Genomic DNA, 22559 nt, shown 5'->3' on the forward strand with positions numbered 1-22559 from the left:
TTTAATTCCAGTTGGTTAACATACAGTGTAATATTAGTTTCAGGTGTAGAATTTAGTGATTCATCACTTACATATAACATCCAGTGCCCATCAAAACCAGTGCCCTCTGTAATACTTACCTATTACTCATTTTTAACCCATCCTCCTACCCATCTCCCAGCAACTCTCAGTTTGTTCTCTATAGTTAAAAATCTATTTTATGATTTGCCTGTCTTTTTTCCCCCATGTTCATCTGTTTTGTTTCTTAAATTCCACAAATGAGTGAAATCCTATGGTATTTGTCTTTCTCTGACTGACTTATTTTGCTTAACATTATACTTTCTAGCTCCATCCACAGCATTGCAAATGGCAAGATTTCATTCTTTTTTATGGCTGAGTAATATTCCATTGAATATAAACACCACCTCTTTATCTATTCATCAGTCAGTGGACATTTGCATTCTCTCCATACTTTGGCTAATGTTCATAATGCTGCTACAGACATTGGGGTTCATGTATCCCTTCAAATCAGTATTTTTTTATCCTTTGCATAGATATCTGGTAGTTCAATTGCTGGATCATAGAGTAGTTCTATTTTTAACTTTTTGAGGAACCTCCATACTGTTTTCCAGAGTGGTGACACCAGTTTGCATTCCCACCAACAGTGTAACAAGGTTCCCCTTTCTCCACATCCTCCCCAAGAGTTGTTTTCCTATGTTGTTAATTTTAGCCATTCTGACCAGTATGAGGTGGTATCTCATTGTAGCTTTGATTTGTATTTTCCTGATGATGAGTGATGTTGAGCATCTTTTCATGTGTCTGGTTAGCCATCTGGATGTCTTCTTTGGAAAAATGTCTATTCATGTCTTCTGCCCATTTTTTAATTGAATTGTTTTTTGGGGTGTTGAGCTTGATAAGCTCTTTATAGATTTTGGATATTAAACCCCTCTCAACAATCTTAAAGGTAAAGGCAGTATTATCGCCAACTTAAAGATAAGGAAACCGAGACTTTAAGGTGTTAACTAACCCACCAAGCTAGTACATGGGAGGGAGCCTGATTTGTCTGATTCCAAAGCTTATGAACTTTATATTATGCTGCCCACTAAGATAATTTCAAAATCAACAACAAATATTATTGGTACTCACATGTCTTGATTTCTATACTAGCAGCTCTATTAATTTTAAAAGTGGAATTATCCTGACAGTGTAGGGAAAGGGTTTCAAACTGCAAGCTGCCGCCCAAGTGATAACACTGGTTGACATCTCTGTGATCAGCAACCTGAACTGTCCACATTTCCTTTTCTCCCTTTTGGAAACCATCGATTTACTTAAAGCTCTAAGCATTTTCAGGATATCTTAATAGTGCAGCTTTGTGTAGGCGGTGGGGGGGGGGAGAACAAATAATTCATGGCACAGAAAAGCTATTTGTAAGTCAGGTGTGAACTGTATTATGTAACATCTTTCCTTCCTCCAACCTCTTCCCCCCCAACCCCCAAAATGTGTGTATACAGCACTTAGCTCAATGAAAACACTTCTGTCGAATTTAACTTATACACACTTTTTATAGATTGTTTTTTAAAAATCTATCTTTAAGGATTTAAAAAAAATTTTTTTTTTAATCTATTTATTTTTGAGACAGAGAGCATGAACAGGGGAGGGTCAGAGAAAGAGGGAGACACAGAATCTGAAACAGGCTCCAGGCTCTGAGCTGTCAGCACAGAGCCCGACGCGGGGCTCGAACCTACAGACCGTGAGATCATGACCTGAGCCGAAGTCGGACGCTTAACCGACTGAGCCACCCAGGCGCCCCTCTTTCAGGATTTTTAAAGTGTAAATTGGCTTTTGTTTATTTTTATTTGTAATTCATTAACAGTATATATTTAAGTCTGGCCTTGTCCATCAGGAATAATGAGCTGTGCCCTGATACTCATCTAAAGGGACTTTCAGCAGGTAGAAACAAGACTGTCATCAGGCTGTCCTTGTCTTTTGATAGGCCCAGTCATTGGCAGCATCACTATCTACCAGACAGCTGTTGCGGATTTGTCGTCGGCTGTCACAGTACCCTCATGAAAATCTTCACAGTGCAGTTACTAAAGCCTGCCTTTCCAGGTAACCATATTCCCCTTTCTCACTGAATTCAAGCTCCTGGGTCTTTGCTAAAATGATTATGTAAGTTTAATTGGTAGTCAGTTCTCACAGGCCTGGAGAATGTATTGTCTGAATATGTAGCTATTTCAACCTTGTGTTCAGTTTTTAGAACATATTTTATCGTACACATAACAGCAATTTTAAGAGATAGTTTACAGATAAGAAAACGAAGTCACTTGCTCTTGTCAGAGTAGTGAAGAAGTAAAGGTGGATTTGGGATTCAAATGCTGTGTGTCTTCTGAGCTAGTGTTCTTATGCACTACACTGAGCATCTCCCAAATTAGCTTTGGAACCTTCCATGCTTGATATACTGTTCTGTTGCCTAAATTTAACAAAACTAATGTCTTTTCAGTCTATACTAATAATACTTTTATACCTGTTTGGAAATTATTATAAAATATTGGTTTAAAGAATTTTCTTACAAAATCACACTTGCATGAAATCATTTAAAAAAATTTTTTTAACAGGCACCTGGGTGGCTCAGTCAGTTAAACATTCGACTTTGGCTCAGGGCTCAGGTCATGATCTCACAGTTTGTGGGTTTGAGCCCTGCATTGGGCTCTGTGCTGACAGCTCAGAGCCTGGAGCTGCTTTGGATTCTGTCCCTCTTTCTCTCTGCCCCCCCCCCCAAATAAATAATAAACATTTAAAAATTTTTAACATTTTATTTATTTTCAAGAAATAGAGAGGGACAGAATGTGAGTGGGGGAGGGGCAGAGAGAGAGGGAGACACAGAATCCAAAGCAGGCTCCAGGCTTCGAGCTGTCAGCACAGAGCCCTGCACAGGGCTCAAAACCACGATCTGTAAGATCATGACCTGAGCCGAAGTTGGGCACTCGAACCAACTGAGCAAACCAGGCACCCCTATTTTAAAATAATAATAAAAGAAAGGATTAATAACAATACCCAATAAGCCCAGAGTTTTCTTTTAGGCTCTTTTCATATAATCTGGCAATTATTTTTATGGTGGTTCTGACTATTGTCCATTCATTCCTTGATATATAAAAGGAATTAAAAGAACCTATTTTCAGCTTACGAGAATTTATAATTGCCTTCTATCAATCTTCAGTTTGGTGGACAATTTTTCTTATAGTTTAAGTAAACTTACTGCATTGCAACTTAAATTTGTTCTCTCTATTCTGTATCCAGCTAAAATAAAGCTCCTTTCCAGTGTCTTTAATTTTTTGAAAAACTAGTAATCCAAAGCATTTTACGGACCATTCCAAAGAACAGACAAACAGCAATTCACTTTTAATCTAGTATGATTTTGGTAACTGAACCAGACAAGAATAATGTATGAAAGGAAAATTACATATCACAATCATGGAATAGGTGCAAAAGTTTTAAAAGAAATGCTAACAAACTAATTCTAACTAATTACATATATACATATATACACATATATATGGATGTGTGTGTATATATATATATATATATATATAAAATCATGAGCAATTTTGAATTATCTCAAGAATGTGAAGGAAGTTTAATATTCTGTTTTTTAGTTCATTATATTAACAAATTATAAAAAATATTATTTTAATAAATGAGTAAAAAGGATTTGATGAAACCTAACAACCAAACCTAAAAACAAACCAAAGCAAAAACACCAAATTCTTAGTAAACCAGGAATATTCTTAGTAAACCATGAAGAGAAGGAAAATTCTTCAATCTGATAAAAGGTATATACCCCAAATTTAGAGCAAACATATTTATGATAAAATACACATATTTCCTTTAGAATTAGGAATAGAACAAGAATGTCACCTATCTGTCCTTTCAGTCAGAGCATTTGCCCAAAATTATCTAATTGGCTACATAAAAAATTCAAAAGGAGCACCTGGGTGGCTCAGTTTGTTAAGCATTCGACTCTTAGTTTCAGCTCAGGTCATGATCTCATAGTTCATGGGTTCAAGACCCATGTTAGGCTCCACACTGGCAGTTTGGAGCCTGCTTGGAATTCTCTCTCTCTCTCTCTCTCTCTCTCTCTCTCTCTTTCTCTCTCTCTGTACTTCCCCCTCTCAATCTCTCTCTCTCTCTTTCAAAATAAAAAAAAATCAAGAGAAACTATCTATAAATCATTAGAACAGAGATTAGTGAGATGACTTATAAATCCATATCAGCGACTTTTCTATATTCTACTAACAATCAACAGAGGAAGTCTTTTTTTTTTAAATAATCCTATTCAAAATAATAGTAGAAATCTTTGAGCACCTAAGAACAAATCTAATGATATGTAATGCTTTTATGGAGGAAAGCATAAATCTTTATTGAAAGCCATAAAGACTTAAATAAAAGGGAAGCTATACCATATTCATGAAAAGGGAGATTCAGAATTATAAAGCTATTATACTCCAAACTTATATATAGTTATTATTTGGTCATATTCCACCAAGGTTATATAGAATTTGACAAGCTGATCTCAAAATTATCATGGAAATAATAACAAAGGAAGTTTTGGGGAAGATTGAGGAGTTGTACTTTATCAGATATACCAAGATCCATTATGAAGCTATATTCGTTATTACAGGATGGGATTGGTACAAGGAAAGACAAATGAATTATTAGAATAGACTATGGAGCCCAGAAGCAGACCCATGTATTTGTGGAAAGTTAGTATATATTAGAAGTAGCATTATAAATCAGTGTGGGAATGGACATACTTATCAATAAATGGTTAAAAATTAAAAATACCCATTTTATCCCTTACAAAAAAGTAAAATATGTATATATGATATAAACCCTATAAGCCAGTCTACAAGTTATGAGCCACAAACTAAGAGATGTTTGATAAAATTTATAATCACAAAAGGATTGTTATTCAGGGACTATAAAGTATCCAAATTAATGAGATGAAAGGATCAACCTTAAATGGGCAAAGGATGAATAGACATGCACAGAAGTTAATTCAGATGACCAATAAATATTTGAAAAGATGTTCAACTTTATTATTAATTGGGGAAATGAGATTTTAAAACAATAATCAGCTATCATTTCATACTTTTATAATTTTTACCTGTAAAAATTAACATTTTTTGTCAATAGAAGAAAATGGAATTCTATTAAAGCTGTTGGGATGAAAGTCTCCTCACTTTAGAGTTACCTCACATTATCTTTATACTTAAGTATATTAATACTCTATGATTTGTCAATTCTTTTTCTTGATATCACCTCAGAGAAAGACTTAAATGAATGTATAAGGAGGCATATGTAAGAATGTTCACTGCATCATTGTTTGTAACAGTGAAAAATTGGAAACAACCCATCTATCCATCAGTAGGGAATGAATATATAAATTGACATATTCACATAATGAGATAGTACACATTAGTTAAAATGAAGTAGATCTGTCTGTAATATCAAGCAGAAAATGGGCAGTTTGCAAGAGGAAATTTGGGATATGTTGTCATGTATAAAAATGCTAAATGTGACAAAAATGCAATATAGTTTTATTCATACTAATATAGCAAAATAAAAATGTGGACAGGAGAGATACATAACACTTTCAGCGTGAGAATTACCTCCAGAGATGAAAAGAGATTAATAGACTATTTAATATCCTCTGTAATTTTCTATATACTTGCAATATTTCATAGTTAAAAAAATTCAAAAACTTAAAATTACTCACTTTTAACACTCATAAATATTTTACTGAATTAAATAGTCAACTAATTTTTCCAGTGTTATCACCTGACCACAATAAAACTCTCTTTGTCACCACCCTATGACACTTTGCAAAAAAGTAAAACAGCTATCTTGTTTATTCATTATCTGTTGACTTTAGCAAGGCTACAAACTCAAAAACCTTTTTTACTAACCTTCTATTCAAGATAGCACAATTGCAGGAAGGAAAAAAAAATTATGGACACATGAAGTTTTTTCCTTTTTTTAGTGACCTCATTCCATATTGAAGTACTGAAAAGAAATTGAGTTTTGCAAAAAATTTTTATTTTATTTTTTTAAATATTTTTATTTATTTATTTTTATTATTATTTTTTATGAAATTTATTGACAAATTGGTTTCCATACAACACCCAGTGCTCATCCCAAAAGGTGTCCTCCTCAATACCCATCACCCACCCTCTCCTCCCTCCCACCCCCCATCAACCCTCAGTTTGTTCTCAGTTTTTAAGTCTCTTATGCTTTGGCTCTCTCCCATTCTAACCTTTTTTTTTTTCCTCCCCGCCCCCCCCCCCCATGGGTTCCTGTGAAGTTTCTCAGGATCCACATAAGAGTGAAACCATATGGTATCTGTCTTTCTCTGTATGGCTTATTTCACTTAGCATCACACTCTCCAGTTCCATCCACGTTGCTACAAAAGGCCATGTTTCATTTTTTCTCATTGCCACGTAATATTCCATTGTGTATATAAACCACAATTTCTTTATCCGTTCATCAGTTGATGGACATTTAGGCTCTTTCCATAATTTGGCTATTGTTGAGAGTGCTGCTATGAACATTGGGGTACAAGTGGCCCTATGCATCAGTGCTCCTGTATCCCTTGGATAAATTCCTAGCAGTGCTATTGCTGGGTCATAGGGTAGGTCTATTTTTAATTTTCTGAGGAACCTCCACACTGCTTTCCAGAGCGGCTGCACCAATTTGCATTCCCACCAACAGTGCAAGAGGGTTCCCGTTTCTCCACATCCTCTCCAGCATCTATAGTCTCCTGATTTGTTCACTTTGGCCACTCTGACTGGCGTGAGGTGATACCTGAGTGTGGTTTTGATTTGTATTTCCCTGATAAGGAGCGACGCTGAACATCTTTTCATGTGCCTGTTGGCCATCCGGATGTCTTCTTTAGAGAAGTGTCTATTCATGTTTTCTGCCCATTTCTTCACTGGGTTATTTGTTTTTTGGGTGTGGAGTTTGGTGAGCTCTTTATAGATTTTGGATACTAGCCCTTTGTCCGTTATGTCATTTGCGAATATCTTTTCCCATTCCGTTGGTTGCCTTTTAGTTTTGTTGGTTGTTTCCTTTGCTGTGCAGAAGCTTTTTATCTTCATAAGGTCCCAGGAATTCACTTTTGCTTTTAATTCCCTTGCCTTTGGGGATGTGTCGAGTAAGAGATTGCTACGGCTGAGGTCAGAGAGGCCTTTTCCTGCTTTCTCCTCTAAGGTTTTGATGGTTTCCTGTCTCACATTTAGGTCCTTTATCCATTTTGAGTTTATTTTTGTGAATGGTGTGAGAAAGTGGTCTAGTTTCAGCCTTCTGCATGTTGCTGTCCAGTTCTCCCAGCACCATTTGTTAAAGAGGCTGTCTTTTTTCCATTGGATGTTCTTTCCTGCTTTGTCAAAGATGAGTTGGCCATACGTTTGTGGGTCTAGTTCTGGGGTTTCTATTCTATTCCATTGGTCTATGTGTCTGTTTTGGTGCCAATACCATGCTGTCTTGATGATGACAGCTTTGTAGTAGAGGCTAAAGTCTGGGATTGTGATGCCTCCTGCTTTGGTCTTCTTCTTCAAAATTCCTTTGGCTATTCGGGGCCTTTTGTGGTTCCATATGAATTTTAGGATTGCTTGTTCTAGTTTCGAGAAGAATGCTGGTGCAATTTTGATTGGGATTGCATTGAATGTGTAGATAGCTTTAGGTAGTATTGACATTTTGACAATATTTATTTTTCCAATCCATGAGCAGGGAATGTCTTTCCATTTCTTTAAATCTTCTTCAATTTCCTTCAGAAGCTTTCTATAGTTTTCAGCATACAGATCCTTTACATCTTTGGTTAGATTTATTCCTAGGTATTTTATGCTTCTTGGTGCAATTGTGAATGGGATCAGTTTCTTTATTTGTCTTTCTGTTGCTTCATTGTTAGTGTATAAGAATGCAACTGATTTCTGTACATTGATTTTGTATCCTGCAACTTTGCTGAATTCCTGTATCAGTTCTAGCAGACTTTTGGTGGAGTCTATCGGATTTTCCATGTATAATATCATGTCATCTGCAAAAAGCGAAAGCTTGACTTCATCTTTGCCAATTTGGATGCCTTTGATTTCCTTTTGTTGTCTGATTGCTGATGCTAGAACTTCCAGCACTATGTTAAACAGCAGCAGTGAGAGTGGGCATCCTTGTCGTGTTCCTGATCTCAGGGAAAAAGCTCTCAGTTTTTCCCCATTGAGGATGATGTTAGCTGTGGGCTTTTCATAAATGGCTTTTATGATCTTTAAGTATGTTCCTTCTATCCCGACTTTCTCAAGGGTTTTTATTAAGAAAGGGTGCTGGATTTTGTCAAAGGCCTTTTCTGCATCGATTGACAGGATCATATGGTTCTTCTCTCTTTTTTTGTTAATGTGATGTATCACGTTGATTGATTTGCGAATGTTGAACCAGCCCTGCATCCCAGGAATGAATCCCACTTGATCATGGTGAATAATTCTTTTTATATGCCGTTGAATTCGATTTGCTAGTATCTTATTGAGAATTTTTGCATCCATATTCATCAGGGATATTGGCCTGTAGTTCTCTTTTTTTACTGGGTCTCTGTCTGGTTTAGGAATCAAAGTAATACTGGCTTCATAGAATGAGTCTGGAAGTTTTCCTTCCCTTTCTATTTCTTGGAATAGCTTGAGAAGGATAGGTATTATCTCTGCTTTAAACGTCTGGTAGAACTCCCCTGGGAAGCCATCTGGTCCTGGACTCTTATTTGTTGGGAGATTTTTGATAACCGATTCAATTTCTTCACTGGTTATGGGTCTGTTCAAGCTTTCTATTTCCTCCTGATTGAGTTTTGGAAGAGTGTGGTTGTTCAGGAATTTGTCCATTTCTTCCAGGTTGTCCAGTTTGTTGGCATATAATTTTTCATAGTATTCCCTGATAATTGTTTGTATCTCTGAGGGATTGGTTGTAATAATTCCATTTTCATTCATGATTTTATCTATTTGGGTCATCTCCCTTTTCTTTTTCAGAAGCCTGGCTAGAGGTTTGTCAATTTTGTTTATTTTTTCAAAAAACCAACTCTTGGTTTCGTTGATCTGCTCTACAGTTTTTTTAGTTTCTATATTGTTTATTTCTGCCCTGATCTTTATTATTTCTCTTCTTCTGCTGGGCTTAGGCTGCCTTTGCTGTTCTGCTTCTAGTTCCTTTAGGTGTGCTGTTAGATTTTGTATTTGGGATTTTTCTTGTTTCTTGAGATAGGCCTGGATTGCAATGTATTTTCCTCTCAGGACTGCCTTTGCTGCGTCCCAAAGCGTTTGGATTGTTGTATTTTCATTTTCATTTGTTTCCATATATTTTTTAATTTCTTCTCTAATTACCTGGTTGACCCACTCATTTGTTAGTAGGGTGTTCTTTAACCTCCATGCTTTTGGAGGTTTTCCAGACTTTTTTCTGTGGTTGATTTCAAGCTTCATAGCATTGTGGTCTGAAAGTAAGCATGGTATAATTTCAATTCTTGTAAACTTATGAAGGGCTGTTTTGTGACCCAGTATATGATCTATCTTGGAGAATGTTCCATGTGCACTCGAGAAGAAAGTATATTCTGTTGCTTTGGGATGCAGAGTTCTAAATATATCTGTCAAGTCCATCTCATCCAATGTCTCATTCAGGGCCCTTGTTTCTTTATTGGCCGTGTGTCTAGATGATCTATCCATTTCTGTAAGTGGTGTATTAAAGTCCCCTGCAATTACCACATTCTTATCAATAAGGTTGCTTATGTTTATGAGTAATTGTTTTATATATTTGGGGGCTCCGGTATTCGGTGCATAGACATTTATAATTGTTAGCTCTTCCTGATGGATAGTCCCTGTAACTATTATATAATGTCCTTCTTCATCTCTTGTTACAGCCTTTAATTTAAAGTCTAGTTTGTCTGATATAAGTATGGCTACTCCAGGTTTCTTTTGGCTTCCAGTCGCATGATAAATAGTTCTCCATCCCCTCACTCTCAATCTAAAGGTGTCCTCAGGTCTCAAATGAGTCTCTTGTAGACAGCAAATAGATGGGTCTTGTTTTTTTATCCATTCTGATACCCTATGTCTTTTGGTTGGCGCATTTAATCCATTTACATTCAGTGTTATTATAGAAAGATACGGGTTTAGAGTCATTGTGATGTCTGTATGTTTTATGCTTATAGTGATGTCTCTGGGACTTTGTCTCACAGGGTCCCCCTTAGGATCTCTTGTAGGGCTGGTTTAGTGGTGACAAATTCCTTCAGTTTTTGTTTGTTTGGGAAGACCTTAATCTCTCCTTCTATTCTAAATGACAGACTTGCTGGATAAAGGATTCTCGGCTGCATATTTTTTCTGTCTAGCACCCTGAAAATCTCGTGCCAATTCTTTCTGGCCTGCCAAGTTTCAAAAGAGAGATCAGTCACGAGTCTTATAGGTCTCCCTTTATATGTGAGGGCACGTTTACCCCTTGCTGCTTTCAGAATTTTCTCTTTATCCTTGTATTTTGCCAGTTTCACTATGATATGTCGTGCAGAAGATCGATTCAAGTTACGTCTGAAGGGAGTTCTCTGTGCCTCTTGGATTTCAATGCCTTTTTCCTTCCCCAGTTCAGGGAAGTTCTCAGCTATGATTTCTTCAAGTACCCCTTCAGCACCTTTCCCTCTCTCTTCCTCCTCTGGGATACCAATTATGCGTATATTATTTCTTTTTAGTGTATCACTTAATTCTCTAATTTTCCCCTCATACTCCTGGATTTTTTTATCTCTCTTTTTCTCAGCTTCCTCTTTTTCCATAACTTTATCTTCTAGTTCACCTATTCTCTCCTCTGCCTCTTCAAGCCGAGCTGTGGTGGTTTCCATTTTGTTATGCATTTCGTTTAAAGCGTTTTTCAGCTCCTCGTGACTGTTCCTTAGTCCCTTGATCTCTGTAGCAAGAGATTCTCTGCTGTCCTGTAAACTGTTTTCAAGCCCAGCGATTAATTTTATGACTATTATTCTAAATTCACTTTCTGTTATGTTATTTAAGTCCTTTTTGATCAGCTCATTAGCTGTTGTTATTTCCTGGAGATTCTTCTGAGGGGAATTCTTCCGCTTGGTCATTTTGGATAGTCCCTGGCGTGGTGAGGACCTGCAGGGCACTTCCCCTGTGCTGTGGTGTATAACTGGAGTTGGTGGGCGGGGCCGCAGTCCGACCTGATGTCTGCCCCCAGCCCACCGCTGGGGCCACAGTCAGACTGGTGTGTGCCTTCTCTTCCCCTCTCCTAGGGGCGGGATTCACTGTGGGGTGGGTGGTGTGGCTCGTCTGGGCTACTTGCACCCTGCCAGGCTTGTGATGCTGGGGATCTGGCGTATTAGCTGGGGTGGGTAGGCAAGGTGCTCGGGGGCAGGAGGGGCAGGCTTAGATCGCTTCTCCTTAGGTGATCCACTTCAGGAGGGGCCCTGTGGCAGCGGGAGGGAGTCAGATCCGCTGCTGGAGGTTTGGCTCCGCCGAAGCGCAGAGTTGGGTGTTTGCGCGGAGCGAGCAAGTTCCCTGGCAGGAACCAGTTCCCTTTGGGATTTCGGCTGGGGGATGGGCGGGGGAGATGGCGCTGGCGAGCGCCTTTGTTCCCCACCAAACTGAGCTCTGTTGTCAGGGGGCTCAGCAGCTCTCCCTCCCTTTGTCCTCCAGCCTTCCCGCTTTCCGAGCAGAGCTGTTAACTTATGACCTCCCAGACGCTAAGTCGCGCTTGTTGTGGGAACACAGTCCGTCAGGCCCCTCCGCTTTTGCAAGCCAGACTCGGTGGCTCTGCTTGGCCGGCGAGCCGCCCCTCCGCCCTGGCTCCCTCCCGCCAGTCTGTGGAGCGCGCACCGCCTCGCCGCCCTTCCTACCCTCTTCTGTGGGCCTCTCGTCTGCGTTTGGCTCCGGCGACTCCGTTCTGCTAATCCTCTGGCGGTTTTCTGGGTTATTTAGGCAGATGTAGATGGAATCTAAGTGATCAGCAGGACGTGCGGTGAGCCCAGCGTCCTCCTAAGCCGCCATCTTGCCGCAACTCTATTTTCATTTATTTTTGAGACAGAGAGAGAGAGAGCATGAGCAGGGGAGGGGCAGAGAAAGAGGGAGACACAGAATCTGAAGCAGGCTCCAGGCTCTGAGCTGTCAGCACAGAGCTAGATACGGGGCTTGAACTCACAGACCGTGAGATCATGACCTGAGCTGAAGTCGGACGCTCAACCGACTGAGCCACCCAGGCACCCCCCCAAAAAATTTTTAAAAGTTGACATAATTTGGGGCACCTGGGTGGCTCAGTCAGTTAAGCATCTGACTTTAGCTCAGGTCACGATCTCATAGTTCATGAGTTCCAGCCCCATATCGGGCTCTGTGCTGACAACTCAGAGCCTGGAGCCTGCTTCAGATTCTGTGTCTCCCGCTCTCTCTGCCCTCCCCCCACTCAGGCTATGTCTGTGTCTCTCAAAAATAAAATAAATAAACATTTTTTTTAAAAAGTTGACATAATTTATATTAATGAAATCTATTATTTAGCAGATACAATCCAAAGAAATTCTCTAGTTTAAATTTGTTAAACATTAAATTTATTAAGTATTAACTTGGATTTTAAAAATCCTGTTAATTTTGGGGTGCCTGGGTGGCTCAGTCAGTTGAGTGACCAACTTCAGCTCAGGTCATGATCTCACAGCTTGTGAGTTCGAGCCCCGCGTCAGGCTCTGTGCTGACAGCTCAGAGCCTGGAGCCTGTTTCAGATTCTGTGTCTCCATCTCTCTCAGCTCCTTACTCACTCACAATCTGTCTATCTCTCTCTCTCTCAAAAATAAATAAACATTAAAAAAATCCTGTTAATTGAATTTTTAAAGTACTTTTCATTTATTTGGGGGTGCCTGGGTGGCCCAGTCAGTTAAGTGTCTGACTGTTGATTTTGGCTCAGGTTGTGAGATTGAGCCCCATGTTGGGCTCCTCACAAGCATGGAGCCTGCTTGGAATTTTCTTTCTCTCCCTCTCTCTCTGCCCCTCCCATGTTTACATTCTCTCTCTGTCTCTCAAAATAAATAAACTTAAAAAAATTTTTTTTTATTTACTTGTGTATGGCAGTTGAGTTCAGACTGGAACATTTCTTCATCTGAGGGAATGGTTCGCTAAGTGCCTTATCCTCATATCCTATAATATGTACACCAAGTTTTGGAGCTAGATGTATATTTAATTTTCTGGATAGTTGAAAACCTAAGAAGCCAAAGGAAAGAAACTTTAGAAGATTAGGAAGTTATTAGGTATTTTACATTTTAAAAGTTCTTTTATTGTGGAAGAGTTAATTAGAAGTTCCTATAACAAGGGTTCTACTCCATCCAAGTATTTTGTATTCCATTACATTATCTGCTTATAGAAAATCTTGGGCTAATGATCCTTTAGCATAGAAACTTTAGGCAGAGCTATAAGAATTAGAAATGAAGATTAACAGTCTCTGACATGGAGGTAATGAGGAAATTTTCCCAGTCACCAAAAACTCAGTTTACAGACAATATTTTTCAAGAATTCCCTGTAACATAAAATGAATGACATCTATATAAAATTTTCACTCTTTTTACATTATTAACCAATTAATTTTTAAAAAATCATTAAGCCTGATAGAACTAATCATACACAGTGTTAAATGATTATAAGGATTATCATTGATGTGTATTTTTTGTTCTGAAAAATTATTTTTCTTTCTGGAGAAACTAGTGATTTATTTCTGGCTTTACAATTGCTGTTCAGTGTTTTAAGGGTATAATTTCAAAAATCTAGATATTCTTTACATGTTTCTGTTCTTCAACTTACTCTTATAAGCCTAGCAGATATGAATTATTTTTATAGGCCTTTGAAAAATGTTTGGTTCCATTTATCTTCCAAATATCTTGGCTAAATTAACTGTCTTCAAATATTTGAAATTTGCCGATAAATTTTATGTATGCTATTTCCTTTTAAGTACTTCAGATAGCTTAATTAACAAACAAAACCTTTCCAGAAAAGTAATTAACTCACAAAGATAATGAACTAACTTTATAAATAGAATGAGCCATAAGTTACTTTAAATATTCAAGTGCTGTTTATAAACTTAAGATTAAAATCACAGGTATCAATTAATTAATTACACTCTCTAAATAGAAATCACAGTCTACCGGGGTGCCTGGGTGGCTCAGTCAGTTAAGCATCCGACTTCAGCTCAGGTCATGATCTCACGGTCCGTGAGTTCGAGCCCCGCGTCGGGCTCTGTGCTGACAGCTCAGAGCCTGGAGCCTGTTTCGGATTCTGTGTCTCCCTCTCTCTCTGCCCCTCCCTGTTCATGCTCTGTCTCTCTCTGTCTCAAAAATAAATAAATGTGGGGCTCCTGGGTGGCGCAGTCGGTTAAGCGTCCGACTTCAGCCAGGTCACAATCTCGCGGTCCGGGAGTTCGAGCCCCGCGTCGGGCTCTGGGCTGACAGCTCAGAGCCTGGAGCCTGCTTCAGATTCTGTGTCTCCCTCTCTCTCTGACCCTCCCCCGTTCATGCTCTGTCTCTGTCTCAAAAATAAATAAACATTAAAAAAAATTTTTTTTAAAAGAAATCACAGTCTACCTGATAGCCCCTGACCCCCACAGTCTTTTTCTCCCACTCTTACTACTAATAGTAATACCTCTCTTTCCTGCACTGGTAATTTGGGAACATCCCTGTCCTTACTCTAGCTTCTCATACTGTCATCCTAAGAAACCCATCTTACTCCTTAATCCAAAGATTGTATCTCATTTTCAGTTAGCCTAGGGAAACTACCTCTGTTTTTGTTTCCTAGAATGTGGTTGAACATTTCTTTAGTTTTTTGTTCAACCAAGACCCTAGAGACTGGAGACTTTCCAGTTCTATTTTTACTGATAGTAAATGAAGCTAATGACAATAATGATTTTAAAAAGGCATTATGGTGCTCCTAATAGTGATAAATACCCTTGAAAACTTTACAGCAGAGTATGGGTTTGTTTTTGTTATAGGGAAGTAGGACAGAAAGAGTGATGTTTCATTCATTCACTCACTTATTCTGTGAAAGCCCACAGAAGGAGAGGAAAAAGCAAGTAGAAAATATCAGTGAGCAATAGGAAAAGAAGCCGTTAACTAGAAAAAAGTTGAAACCTAGAAAAAATTAAGGTTGACCTAATACAACCTGACACACTTTATTTTCTTCATTTGTGGGATGAGCCAGTATCTTTTTTTTTTTTTACATTTATTTATTTATTTTGAGAGAGACAGAGACCGCACAAGAGGGGGAGGGGCAGGGAAAGAGGGGGAGAGAGAATCCCAAGCAGGTCCGTGCTGTCAGGACAGAGCCTGGTACAGGGCTTGAACTCAAACTGTGAGTTCATGAAAGCCGAAACCAAGAGTCTGACACTTAACGACTGAGCCATCCAGGCGCCCTGAGCCAGTGTCTTTTAAAATGTAGGTTCTAGAAGTGGGATATTTTCAACTTCCATACTACCTCTGATTATTTGGTAGTTGTATCTGGGTGTGAGGTTGAAAACAGTTCGGAAACATGTTCAAGCTCAGTAGAAAAGAGTATCACATTGGCAAGCAATGCCTGCCACTGCTATTGGAAGGGAGACGTGCATACCTTTTGCAGTTCTCTACGGGCTTTGGAGGGCAATCTAGAAATGTTTCAGTACAGGGGCAAAGGAGAATGTGTGGACGGCAGACTGTATAGATGAAAGGGGTTTGGGGGGATAGTGATGGAGTCTCAGCTTGCAAGTGGTTATTGTCAATCACGATGGTCTGACAGGAAGTAATAGAGATGGAGCTGCAGGCCTAATGTTACCAGGCCAGACTCCAGTTTGTGGTGTAGAGGAGAGAGGAAAGGGGGGCATGGTGCCAAGATAAGGGCTCAGGAAACAAGATAAAAGCCCAGTTATTGGGTCTGAGAGAGAAGGTGAGGCCTTGGTTTTGGACACAGTCTAAGAACGGTGATGAAAGGTCAGAGGTGAGCAACAGTAAGTCCTACTTGATGCTGAACCAATGAGCTACTGACCTAGAGTTATAGAAATCCCCCTATCATAGCCTGGGACCAAAATGATGCAGTAGGTGGGAGATAGTGTCAGATATGTGGATTATATCACATGGTCAGGAAATCTATCAGTTCTTCACACACTCATTCATTTGCCTTCTCACTCACACCAACGTCTCTTTTATTTGAGCGCACACTCAAGGCTGTGGGAACCACCACCAAGGATTTAGAGCTATGGAAAGCCTAAATTAGAAGTGTTATGTTCTTAGTATGTTTATTTGGAATATCGTGGCACACAGTGGTTAGCTTATAGTAGTTCTGTGGGCTCACTTGGGATCATAAGTTCCAGATATAACTTTATTTGTGTGGCTGGGAAACTCCATTTTCATCATCCAAGCTCATGATGTTCGCACAATCTACCTGTAGATGAAGAATGCCTCTGTCACTCACCAGATTATTATTTTGACAACATTCATATAGAATAGACAAGCAGGTGTATTTTTTTTAAATGAAGGAAAGACCAAGCTGGATAACCCTAAATTCAGTAATTTGTGTTAGAAAGTAAACATCATTAATCTGCTTCCACTAATTTGAATTTCTGATTGCCAGGTTGGAGCAGGTTAAAGCGTTATTTTATCTATTTAAGAAAATTTGATAATCCAGTTAAACAGTTAAACAAGATTTATGAGGCACACTAAATCCATTTTAAGAAGTAAATTATTTTAAGTCTTGTCCTATAAAATATTGTATATAAATGAATACTGCTAATTACACATAAATTTTACTTATTAAAGGAGTTCAACAAACATACTTCATCTTCACAGGTGCTTGAAATTTATATTCCAAAATTTTTCATGGGTTTCACAGAGCAAGACTGACACTCCATAAATGGTTATATTGAGATAGAGAGGGAGGAGAGAAAGAGTTTGCATGGGTACGTGCCAAAAGATATTTAGGAATCACAGAAACCTTTGACTTTACATTATATCCTTCCCCACCCCCTCCCCCCATCCACCAGGTTCTTACCAAGCCTTGCAAGGTCAGCATTAGAAAAAAACCTGGCAGATGCTGCAATAGAAATAAGTGCTGATAATAATCAGGAACCAGAATTGGAGGATTATCAGTGTAAGTATTAAATTTGTTTCTTAAGTGAAATAGTAATTATCAGATATTTGTATTATTGTTTTAATTTCAATAAAAATGGTTTTGTTTTCCATCTACTTTGTTTTATGCATTGGGTTGAAGAATGAATCTTTCCTTAAAAAAAAAAGTTGAAACCCACATACAAGTTAGATCTTAGAATATTTCCTTTGTTTCAATGCATACCAGATACTGGTCCTTCCATCACAATTGAGACAAACCTGTTCAAGGCCCTGAGAATCCCTGCCATAAATAAACTTACGTGATTTTGTTTTACCTTTTTTTCCAGACGTATTTCACCGTAGAATCTAGAATTCTGTTTCCTTTGCACAACATTTACGTTTTGAGGACCACTGGTGCCCTGCAGGATATGTTTGGGAAACTGTTCTAGTTTGATGTGGACTAAAATAATATTCAGAGTACAATTTCATGCCTTCTTATCTTTCTATTTCCACCCTTATTGTCTTTTGTGATTCTCTTCTTCTGGATAACCATTTAAGTATAATTTTAGGGAGGTTTACCCCTTCCTATAAATGTTGCCTGTTCTTCAATTAAAACACAACAAAAGGTTCTCTATGTTTTGAGGTAATTACCTGTTGTATGAAAAATCCGTGTGACCACTGTCTAATGAGGGCTTATTGTGACTCTCTTTGTAATAGATGCTTTTAATAGTTGGGGCTACACCAAGACAGGAATTTGGTGTTGAAGAAATGAGATGACTTTTTTAGAGTAAAATTATAAACTCCACATACCAATGGATCTGGGCACAGATAGGCCCAGCCACCTCAAGGAGATGGAATAACTCTGGGGCCTGGAGACTCATATGTTACTTGACTAAACCTTTTAACATATCCAAAGAAAGACTGTGTCGTTCTGACTGTAGATTCTTGTTCAGTCTTGGTACCAGGTCAGTGTCAGCAGTTCCCATCTGTGCCTTGCGTAGGGGATAAGGAACCTAAAAGACTTTTGACTCATATGGTTCCATTTATCTTTGATGTCATCTCTCCTGAGGAGAATTCATTTAATGTACTCTCCTTGTTCGAAGGACAAGGTTCACCGAATAAACTTCTGACGAGGATTTGGCTTTCCGTGTAGGTCTCCCCCTCTGAATAATATGCTGCAATGGTAACGAGTGTACCCTGTGGTCCATAGGAAAGTTGCAGTTTTCATTGTGTTGTAGTATTTTCAATTCTTATTTTCTATATCAGAATTTATGTATAGATCAGAATATGTGTGTTTAATAATATTCTCCTGGGAGTTAGGTTTGTTGGCAGTTGACATGACAAAATCAGGTTTTGAGTCTATGAGACTGAGGACCTTGACAAATGGACCCAAATAATGCCATCCTGAGATTTCTTAGCAGACACAGCTAGCCACCTTTCTCCTAGGAAGTATAAGTATGACCATTCTCTGAGCGCATTTCCCTTTTCAAGCTTCAAATTTTAACAACCAATGTGAGTTCGGTGAATTACATTGTTCTAAAGCCCAAAACCAAACTGAACAGATGTGTTCCATTAACTAAACCATAGATAATATCAGATGCTATTTGATTCTGAAATTGTATTTGTCATCTCAACATGAAAGTATGCAGTTAAGTCACTGCCACAATTCTGGTCTTTCTCTGTACGGTTTTATATTGGGTCTGTTTCAGAGACCTGATGGTAGTAAATAAACAATAGATTCTCAGCGTGACAGCTCATCGTTCTTCTCTATAGAACTTGTAAATAAAAGGGAAATGTCAAGGATCTATTGGAGAGAGAGGTCTACTTTGCTTTGGCAAACGTGTGGCACTCAGCACTTGATTAAACAGGGTGACAGTTTCATTATTTTTAGCTCAAAATAGTTCACAGCACTGCAAACACAAATGTTGCTTTCCCCCCACCCCCCTCCCTGGTCTTTCAAAATGCTTTAGCACAAAAGAGCAGTTTTCTTATTTGAAGTGGGGCGGGGTCAGGGAGAAAACAGGTCAGTTGTTTAGGCATTGTAATTATCTGTCCGCTTGCTCCAGTATTTCCACAGGATGGAATATTATTTGGAGTCAAAGGAGTAAACATACCCCACTCGGCAGAAAGAACATTATACTTAGTTCTATTTTTAGCTCTACCCATGTTAGCTGGGTGGCTTTAAGCAAATTACTTAATATATGTCCTTAGCTTCCTCATAATTCTTGTCTCATTGTTAAGAGAATTACATGAAATTATATGAGAAAGCATTGAAGCTTCTAGTTTGAGATCTGGACTGTAGAAGGTCCTCAATAAATTATGGCTTCTGTTGTGATCATCGATGTTACTTTAACAACTACCACTATTAATGTTATGATTGGTAACCTTGGAATATGTTAGGCAGTGAACATGTATATCTCTTTACTATAGAAATACATATGAGAGGTGTTCCGTGACTTCAAATTTATTATTTAGTTTTAAGGAACTCATATTCTATTCCAGACCAACTATATAAAGAAAATAGAAGACAATAAAATAGTAATTATCACAGAATAACAGTGTGACACATGGGGTTCTTACTTGAAAATACAGATCTCCTGGACCATCCCGGAAAATAGTAATTTGAGAGGTCTTGGGTGGGGAGGTTGGTTAGTCAATATTTTTTCCTAAAACTCTAGGCAGTTCTCATTTGGAGTTTTTTCAAAGGGTAGGTTCCCAAATATTCAAAGTACTTCAGAGCTTTTGAATGTGTATTCAGCCTTGTTTATGTGATAGTCTCTGATAAAAGAAGCTTATGAAGGCGGCTTGACTGAGTTCTGGTGGGGGGAGCAGTTCTTCTGTAATTGTGTCTATATGCTGTTTGCTACATACTTTATTTTAAATAAGTTTTATTATATTTTGCAACATTTTAAACATTTTATGTAGAGCTTTGGTGTTTTATTACCACCTTCAAGCTTACTTCATTTAGATGTTAATTTAGAAGTCCTTAATGAGCCCACAAGATGTTAAAGATGCTGTATTGCATTATGTCACGTTGGACTTGGTTTCTCTGCGGACAATGCTACGAGTAATCCTCTATCCTGTGGGAAATGTTTAGGTGAAGTAGCTTCTGGATCTCTGAGGATTGGAGCTGTTACTGCACCGATCTATAATGCCCGGGAGAGAATGAAAGTGCCTGATGTTCTGTTCTATGACAACATTCAGGTAAGATCACTGCTTTGCGTTTATGGATAACACCTCTTACATTGTGGTAATCAACTCCACAGTGAAGCTGATATTTAATTAGTTTTATAATTTGCCAAGTTCAATTCACATGATGCAAAATTAGATGTTGAAACTTTTTTTTTAATTTTAATGTTTATTTATTTTTAAGAGAGAGAGAGAGAGAGAGAGCGAGCGAGAGAGCGCGCATTAGTGGGGTAGGGACAGAGAGAGAGAGGGAGACACAAAATCCAAAGCAGGCTCCAGACTCCGAGCTGTTAGCACAGAGCCCAACGCAGGGCTCGAACCCACAAGCCATGAGATGACCTGAGCTGAAGTCGGATGCCCAACTGACTGAGCTACCCAAGTGCCCCGGAACATCTTTTACTAAGGCATTGTAAACTTTTCAATTCATTCCAAAGACACTTGAAAATTGGAAGAGTTGCTGCTGTGACGAGAATCATATGTTTCTATGTGCACATGCACTATACTCCAAGTAAATAAAATGAATGTATCATGAAATTAAGAACAAAAGGAACTAATACTCATCCTCTCCTTTGCTTTCCTGTCAGTTAAATTATCTCAACAGTTCAAAGAGGATGTGTCCTATGTATTCTTTTTCTCATATTCCTTTCCTTTCCCTGAAAGGTCCTAATATTTTCCTATTCTTTTCCTTTTTTTTTTTTAAGGGAGAAAGGTAGATAATTTCTCACTTGTAAACTAATCAATAATTACAGACCTTCCACTAAGCCCCCCAAATAAGTGTATACCCAGAAAGCTTTAGTGTAGACATTCACTTTAATAAGAATGTTTTCCAGAGAAAATTACCCATACTATAAAAGGAGATTTTCCTTTTCCAGATTTTATGTCAAGTGGTTATATATTTAAATTTTTCTCTAATAATTTGTCCCTAATCTGCATGTAAATAATAACCTTACATTACGTTAGAAGAACTTCTACTTGCTGTTTTTACTATATTAAGGAGTTAGAAAAATTAAAAGTTTTTTTGCTGCCATTTCCCATATTTGTTGTTCAGTTAGTACCATAATTTATATCCCTATATGATATTAACAATGCAGAAGGTATCTGGGAAAATTTTTCTTCCTCAATAAAAATATTGATTAAATATTTTGAAATCTGTCAAAACTGTAATTACTATCTATGACAAAGGGAAAAGCATAACCTGAATTTATTTTGTATTTGTTCTATGGCCCACTAATAACATAGGTCTGATTTTTCTTCTGAAGCATTAATGCTCTAACACAAGCAGTAGACAAATATGCAGACAAGAAAGTTACTTTTAGGATACAGAGGGAAAAGAATCTTGCCTATCAAGAAAGACAGAAATATGGTTGTAAAGAAAATATACTATTCCCAAGCATTGATAGTAATGTACTCTGTTCATGTAGTCAAGAGGAATAAAGAAAAACGAATCAGGAAATCTTATAAGTGACAATTTGAAAAAGTCCATGGTAGCAAAGGTTGAAAAGACTTCCCAGCGTTTAAGAATGTAGAAAATTCAGTAACAGGGAGGGCCATTGTGCCCTTGAACACTGTCTGTTGCCATGGTGTTTGTGACACAGACTTTGAGGACCACAGGGCTGCTATGAACTTTACACAGTGGCCCTGAGGGATTTTCTGCAGCCTGTCTCCAAATGTACCTTTTCTTCATAAAGCATTGTGAATTAACCATTAACGAAAAATTTTAGCTGTATCAATTCAAGGAACCATGGCTTTTGATCAAATTTGCTTTTGTTGCATATGTTGCTTCCTTTTATGCTGTACTTCATTTTGAAGCAGTAATCTCCACTGTCTCTTAAATATTTAGGGGCTTCTATACCATTCTATTCTATGCCCTGAGGTCCCTTTGCCACATTGTATTGAAATTGATTTTTTTACAGTTTATTTATTTATTTTGAGAGAGGCAGAGACAGTGCACCTGGGGAAGGGGCAGAGAGGGAGAGGGGAAGAGAGAGAATCGCAAGCAGGCTCCACACTGCCATCATGGAGCCCGATGCAGGGCTCAAACTCACAAAACCACGAGATCATAACCTGAGCTGAAACCAAGAGTTGGACGTTGAACCCACTGAGCCACCCAGGTGCCCCTGAAATTGATTTTTTAAATATGGTCTTTATACCACTGAAGTAAAGTCTATGTTTTCTTTAGTTTGAATCTTCACCAAATATCATGTGCCCAGCACATCGGGAATGCTGAGTAAATATGTGTTGAGTGGATTAATAAAGAAAGAGTAAGATTTTGAATGTTCATAATCAG

The 22559-nt window shown here is 38.3% G+C and overlaps 1 protein-coding gene across 1 annotated transcript in view; it reads left to right on the plus strand.

The window, feature by feature from the left end:
• The window catches only part of VWA8 (von Willebrand factor A domain containing 8), a 366373-nt gene that overhangs the window by 136650 nt on the left and 207164 nt on the right, over nt 1-22559 (plus strand). Inside the window, exons 17-19 of the mRNA XM_043579664.1 lie at nt 1973-2088; nt 17020-17126; nt 20181-20287. Coding sequence (XP_043435599.1) covers nt 1973-2088; nt 17020-17126; nt 20181-20287 — 330 coding nt within the window. The remainder of the gene's footprint in view (nt 1-1972; nt 2089-17019; nt 17127-20180; nt 20288-22559) is intronic.

The sequence above is a fragment of the Prionailurus bengalensis genome, chromosome A1 (assembly GCF_016509475.1).
Source record: "Prionailurus bengalensis isolate Pbe53 chromosome A1, Fcat_Pben_1.1_paternal_pri, whole genome shotgun sequence".
In the NCBI taxonomy this organism is placed as follows: Eukaryota; Metazoa; Chordata; class Mammalia; order Carnivora; family Felidae; genus Prionailurus; species Prionailurus bengalensis.